The 7,501-nt window shown below is 41.5% G+C and overlaps 1 protein-coding gene across 1 annotated transcript; it reads right to left on the bottom strand.

Moving 5' to 3' along the window:
- Positions 1–423: 423 nt before the first annotated feature.
- On the bottom strand, positions 424–1,069 carry LOC309868749 (adenylate kinase isoenzyme 6). Its single transcript, XM_082738930.1, has one exon. The coding sequence runs from the start codon at positions 1,018–1,020 to the stop codon at positions 502–504; it is 519 nt and encodes a 172-aa protein (XP_082595056.1). The 5' UTR covers positions 1,021–1,069; the 3' UTR covers positions 424–501.
- Positions 1,070–7,501: the final 6,432 nt, after the last annotated feature.

Consider the following 7,501-nt stretch of genomic DNA (forward strand, 5'->3'; position numbering starts at 1 on the left):
CAAGTGACCAGGTTTTGGGGGGACGCGGGAAGATTCCTGGGGTCTGGGGTGACCCATAACTAACTTAACTGTTAGAACAAATGTAAAATCTGTCTTGTGATGCTACATGGATGAGTATTTTTATAAGGAAAGGGAATGCTGTGACTTTTTTTTTTTTTTTTATCCTTAGTCTTAATTTTTATTTTAAGGGATCATCTTCATTTTCTTTTGCAATCAGCTTAGAAGATAGCCACCCCTTTGGTCAGATTTATTTATTCTTTAGCAGGTGAAGCATTTAAGATGACAGTTTTTACTCTAAATTCTTAATGATATTATATATACTATACTTGAGAATGTTTTGATTTCTCATGGAAGAAAAAAGCCCAAACATAAACCTTTAGATTATCCATCTACTAGTCCTGCAGCACAATCTTAATAAAGAAGTTTTACTGATAATTGGACAATTTATTCATTATGGCAGGGATATAACAAGAGTGGTTGTAAAGTGGCCAGTCTTGTAAGTCAGGAGCTATGATCCTTGATCCACTGCTCAATCCACTTCAATATCTGATTGATATTATCTTCTAGATCTTCTGGTTTATTGCTGGGCAGTTGATGTACTATTTCTTCCTTGTAGGATGCTAATGCTTCTTCATAAAGAACTTGAAAAATTTCACACTGAATATTGTCTTTTAGTTTCTTTTCATTATAACCCCTTGTTTCAAGTCTTTTGTACAATACACTGTTATCTGCTTGCAGCACAAAAACTATATGAAACCAGCGTTCAGGGAAGAAATCACAACCATGGTAATCAACAATAACTCCACCTTCACTCATTTGGCTTTCCAATTCATCAACTACTCTATCTTCATCTAAAATGGGGCATTCATACTCTTCATCATAGCCATCATATAACTGCCCTTCTCGAGCTAAATCACCCACATTAATATATTTCAGTCCTGATCTTGATGCAAGTTCTTTGCCTAGCGTGGTTTTTCCAACCCCTGGTGTACCGGTGAGCAGGATGTTCGGAAGCAACATGGTCCTCACCGCGCTGGCTCCGGGCGTCTAGGCCCACGCGCTTTACGCACAAAAGGCGGGAATGCTGTGACTTTTAAATTGAATTTAAATGACAATATAAGTAGGTATTTTACAGAGTGGCCGTAAATCCCAAATTGAGTTCCCAAGAAAAGAGTTGCGTGTGTGTGTGTGTGTGTGTGTGTGTATGTGTGAAATTTCCTTAATAATAAATCAAACAGGTAAAAAGAATTTTAAGCCAGATGGAAATAATGGGTGATTTGGGAATTGAACAGCTTATGACCTTAATATGTCACTGTTAATAAACCAAAAAAGTTTTTTATTTATTTTAGTTAAGTGGTTTGTGTTTATTCTTTTCAAACTTTATCATGTAGCTAACAGCGCCATTAATCATGTAATTTTAAGTGGGCATAAATGTAGTACCTCTGAGAATGAAAAATAAAGAGAAAACACCCTCACCCCCACCCCCACCCCCAAATCCAATGGCAATGATGATTTTTAGAAAGAAAGCTGTTACAAATGACACACTGAAATTCACCACACAGGACAATTTAGAGAGCTGAATTAAACCAGCTTAGCTGGACTGCAGTGAAAGGGTCACCTTCTTTGACAAGCCTCGCTATCGTTAAATGAGGCAATGTACTCAGCGTGTTGCAAGCTTAGCCCTCAGAATGCTGGTGACGGGGGCATGGCAAGAAAATGTATTCCATGAGTATATGAAATTTAAATTCAAGTCCTTAAATATAGCCAGGTAACAGCCCCCATACTCCAACTACTCAATTGTTAGAGGTTAAGCCAATTAAAATTCCTTTTGGTCTGTTTCATATTTTGCTTCATTTCCTTTTCTTTTCTGTCTTACACGATCATCTGTGATGAGGATACTATATTACGTAAATCTGGTAAGTGCTTCCATCAATTAAAAAAATGGTACCTCAGACCTAAATTATGGCTTTATCACTCCTAGTATACTGTCCCTGCAGATACCAATTCAATAGGGGGTAAAAATGGTGGGTTTGGACTTTCTGCTGAACATAAAATTTGAGGGTTATTTGATGTGTTCTTTGCAATTGTTTCATTTCATTCAAGGAGGGGAAATACTTGAAAATACCAAATCTTAATGTTATGTGATTATGCCAAATTACATTACCCTGACAATGGTAATAGGAGTGACTTTTTGCTAAGATGTCTTTTTGGTGGGTCTAAAAGGAACATTCCAGTTCTAACTGCAGACCAATTAAATATGCCAGGGATTTGGCACCTGAAACTTCAGACAGAAGAAGAGACAAAATATATATGTTTTTCTTTTGACAGACTAAATTCTGCAGAGGAGTGTGTGTGCACGCGTGTTAAACAGGAGGTAAATGTCCACCGAGCAGAAGAGAGAGATGTATTTGTCGCACGGCATCATCCACTGGAAATTAAGGGGGGCGGATGCAAATGAAAGTCGCATCCGTGATTTTAAATGATCTGTTTGTTAGCTGCATGAAGGAAAGGGGAAAGAGCACACAGGTGAAATTCATGACGAGGCTTGTTCAACCCAGTAGACTGAGAATCCAACATTCCAGCAAGTGGTAAGGTACCATGATGTGGATGCCTCGATTTTTAATGTTTGCCCTAGGTCTTCCCTACTGTCTCGGTTGAGGTTGAGCACAGAGCTAGAGCTCCCAGCCACACGTGGCTAGTGGCCACCGTATCCAGCATACAGGGGTGCTAGGGCGAGTCTAAGTCTGCTTGTGCCATTGATGCTGTGTGATCCTGACGTCCCCTGATAAGCCACGCTAACCTCTGATCTTCTCCCCTCTCATGCTCTCTCTCACACACACTCTCTCTCTCAGATAAATAAAGACAATCTTAAAAAAAACACAAACAAACAAAAATGGGGTTATATTTGCAGCTTCCAACTGTTGAAGGCCGATTCTGACCAAGGGCGGTAGTAACCATCAAACCTGGCATGGTCTCCACACCTGAACTGTGATTATCCTAGTTCTCACCGATGACTTGCGGCTGAATGTCTTTACTATTGTGTTTGGAACGGGTGTGATAAGGCCCTGTGGTTGTGTTAGCGATGAAGCCAATTAAGTCTTAGAAAAATGGCAGACATTGTTGTTAACCTGAACGTCATCTCCCTTTCTCCTTTGAGAACACAACACTGATTTGGCTTAAGAATCTCCGTGACGGGGGAAGGGACCGTATCACCTTCTCAGGGATTAATCCTTGTCTGAGGTGCGGCTTCCCGACAAAGAGACCTTGCGGCAGAGCTCTGTCTGGGGAGGTCCTTACTGGGACGTGCTCTCTTGATGGACACCCTGGGACTGAAGGAAGCGGGAGTGAGCCCCACAGGTGCCGCCGAGGTCTTGGCGACGTTCACAGAGAGCCCCGAAGCCTGGGAGGCCCTTCTGCTGGTGTCCTGAGCCCAGGCAATGAGTCTGAGCCCTGCGCCCTTATCAGACAGGCATTGAGTGGGAGCCGCCCCCGGGATGGACAGCACTTGGGCAACATGCTCGTTGCCGTGGAAGGAGCTCTTCAGGTTCTCAGCCAGCAACATTCCCAGATGCTGGAGAGCAGAGCCCCCATTTCTTGCCAGTCCATGCAGGGGCCGCCGGGAGAGAGTGGCACAGGCCGGGCAGCTCATCAGTCACAGACAATTATTTCTCATAGTTCTGGAGGCTCAAGTCTGATGTCAGGGTGCAAGCAGGTTGGGTGTCTGGCGATGGCCTGACTTCCAGCTCACAGATGACATCTTCTTGCTGTGTCTCATGTGGCAGGAGCTGTGAGGAAGCTCTCAGGGGGTCTCTTTTTAAGGCCACGAATTCTGTCATGGCCTCCCAAAGCCCCCACCTCCTAATATCATCACCTTGCGGGGTAGGTTTCAAAATACGAATTTTGGGCAGGGGACACAAACATTCTGCTCATAATATTCTGGGGGTATCCGGACTAGAACCGCAGCACATCTAAGATGAATTGGATAATCCAGTCTTTCCCAAACCATCTCCAGTCCCTTCTAGAAAAACAAGAGATCACAGAGGGCATTGGGGTGAACAGACGAGGCTGCAGTGGGAGGAGGTCTTAGCTCTCTGGTCCTGAAGATGAAAGTGGCCGGCACCTTGGCAACCTCTTTGTGGTACGTGCTGGTAGCCTGATGCAATGGTGCGGAATTCCCATCAAACAAGATCTCATTCTGCTCATAGAGGAATGGGCATGATGTCCAGGTCTGACCCACAGGGTGCAGAGTCCCCTGGGGAAATGTCTGGCACACTGTACCATCCTTTCGTAAAGCAATGTGCTGAGAGAGAGACAAAAAGAGCAGAAGGTAAACAAATGAGGGTAGGTTCTATTGATAGTAGATGCTGATGCTTTAAAAATACCCCATTATACTCTGTTTTCAGAACTGCCAGGTCTGCAAGGGAGTTAAACATGGAGATTGTCCAAGAGCGGGTACAGCAATGATTTTTATCTTGTTTTTTTTTTTTTTTCTCACTTTTATTTAAGTTGAACAATATCCTTCTACCAATATACCTACGAGATTGAGGAACATTTACCCCATTTTAAGATGAGAACAATGAGTGAGAGGGAACTCCCTTGACCCCTCTTGCAGATGAGGAGAGTGGGTGAGAGCAGGCTAGCAAATGGCCAGAACGGCCTGGGAAATCAGCATCAGGGCCTGAGCCATGGGACTGGGCCCGGCAGCTCGAACGTTTAGGGGACAAGCTCTGGGCTCCACACATCTACAGTCATCGGAAACACGCTCCACTCCAGAGAATCGTACTGGGTCTTGGGAGTCTCAAGCCTGCTTCCCCAGCTGTACGGACACATTATTCCCATTACATTATGTCCCAGGAGTGGGCAATTTGGAGAAATAAGGCAAAAGGCTGAAAACCTTCATTTCTGTTTGTTTTGCCTTGTTTTAAGGTAAATCTATGCTCTGCTCATTGGCAGTGATGTCGGCCTGCCGTTTAACTCCTACTTGGTTCAGCAGAGATGGATTTTCTTCCTCAGGTTTATTACTTTAATAGTTATTCACTTGAGTAACTGTGTTTCGGAAGCAATTTGGATCATGTCATTGGACACAGTTAAAGTAAGACAGGCTGACTGGGGCCTTTTCGTTTCTTACTATGGTAATTGCTATTTCTACAAATGTCAAAGAGTGCCATGTTTTCACAGAGCTGTGAACAACATTGTCAATTCAAGGGCAGCAAAATGTGAAAACTATTTCAATGCTTTGTGGATATGATTTAGGAATAAACAGCAGGATTCCATGGTTCATACTCAGTACTCTCTCTTATAAATCTAATGTTTATAAGCTACGGGTATCCATTAATACAAAGGATCTAGAAAATGGCTAGGATAGCATCTTGATAACTTTGTACAGAAAATAATCACGATTTTCTTCAATTCTTCATTAGTTATTACACATCAGGCCTGCCGCATCACATGCAATCAAGAGAATGTCCTAAATTCAAGTCACATTTCTATCAGCTTCTGTGTTCAAGGCCCCTCCCACCCCCGCCCGCCATGGGCTAATGTAATAAAGAAGATTGTGAGTGGCAGTTATGTCTACAAGAAAATTATAATACAGGTGAAAAATTGAGAATCAGTGGCTATTGGTGAAGTCACAAAATGGTCCTGGGAATGTGTATTTGATTTTTCCGTGAAGCTTTCACTGCTAGAGGACAGGTGCGGGTCTTGGGCTTGGTCATGAGCCGTGCTGGTCCCATCGACCCTGCTCACCTCTGCATCTTCCCAGCAGGCCCTGACACTGTGCAGTCCTGTGGACCAGGCTCGCAAGGCAGGTGAGGGTCGTGCCCAATTTTGAGTGTGCATCCACGAGGAGCTAGAAAAGCACTGAACAGTGAGAGCTGGTTACCCTCAAGTCTTAGTCTTTCTTGTACGTTCTTTGTGCCTCTTCTGGCTTTTGTTGGCTTGTTTTTTATTTCTGATAACTCAAGTGCAAACAAAATGATACAGAGCCTGCATTGTCATTTTCACCGTTCTTAACACCCATGCCAGGTTCTGCAGCTTGGGCTGGTTCAGGTGGTGGATCTCTTTGCAGTAAAAACAAAAAAGGAAGTTAGCTCTCTTAGGAGAACCCACAAACCCTGCTGCATTTCTGGCTATGACAGAGAAGGGCAAAAGATCAAGAGAAGTCATAGTGTCTTCTATCACTTAAAACCTACACTGTCCCACTGTGTTGTTTCAATCATAAGGTGGAGTGGAAATTTCACGCTTTTTCCGTAAAATCCAGTTGGGTAGGTGTGTGTGTGTGTGTGTGTGTGTGTGTGTGTGTGTGTGATCTTGATCATGTCCAGAATCCCTTTCCCTCACTGGTTTGTTTTCCCTTTCTTATTATATTTTAAAATTAAAGCATTAACTATTTGCCTAAAAATTATATTGCATTTTTTGGCAATGTGTTTTTCTTATGGTTTTATCATCTTTTTAAGTTAAAATGTTTGGGTAATTGAAGTCATATATATTTTATTTATGGTATGCATATTTATGTCCAGCTTAGAAAGCTTCCCTACCCCATGTTTATACATAGATGTCTTTTTTTTCTTTTCTTTTCTTCTCTTTTTTTTCCTTTCCTTTCCATTCTTTTCTTTTCCCTTTTCTTTTTCTTCCTTCCTTCCTTCATTTTAAAGATTTTATTAATTTATTTGAGCGAGAGTGTGTGAGAGAGCGAGCACAAGCAGGGGCAGGAGGAGAGGGACAAGTACTCCCGGCTGAGCCGGAAGTCTGACGTTGGACTTGCTCCCAGGACCTTAGGATCATGACCTGAGCTGAAGGCACATGCTTAACCAACTGAGCTACCCAGGCACCCCTAGATAAATGTTTTCTTCTAAAACCTTGTCAGTTTATTTTAAAAGTTTAATATTTATATCTCTGGGAATTTATTTTCATATAAGAAGTGAATTAAAATCTAATGTTACTTTTTTTTAAAGAATTGGTGAAACAGTTTCCCGAATGCATTTATTGAATGCAGGATTCAATACAGATTAAATATGCACTCAAATTATTCCAAACACTTGAACTAAGCAAAACAAAAATATAATGCAAAATAAAGCCACAGTGAGGGAGGGGTGATAAAATATATAACTGTGGGGATTTTAAGCATTTGCACGCAGTGAGTATTATCATTATTATTATATCTTATTAATTATTGTCATAACGTTAATTTTGAGCAAGGAGCTGATAAATAGGAAGAGGGTAGAGAGGTCAGTACAAAAGGGGCAAGAACTCAACCTTAAGCACTTCATAGCAATTTAGGATCAAAACCTGTAAGTAAAAAAAAAAAAAAAAAAAAAGCCCTTAAATTTATTACAGTAAAAAAATACAGGATCCTGAAAGTTTTGTGGTAGAAAAGGATGAAAAAGGTATATTTTAAAAGACTGAAAATGTAAAATTTAAATGGTTTTATAAATTTAAAACAAGCAGCAGATAAGAAGATATATTTGATATTTCTGTATTAGAAAAAAGTTTATTACTCATA

This window comes from Mustela nivalis, assembly GCF_964662115.1.
Source record: "Mustela nivalis genome assembly, chromosome: 7".
NCBI lineage: Eukaryota > Metazoa > Chordata > Mammalia > Carnivora > Mustelidae > Mustela > Mustela nivalis.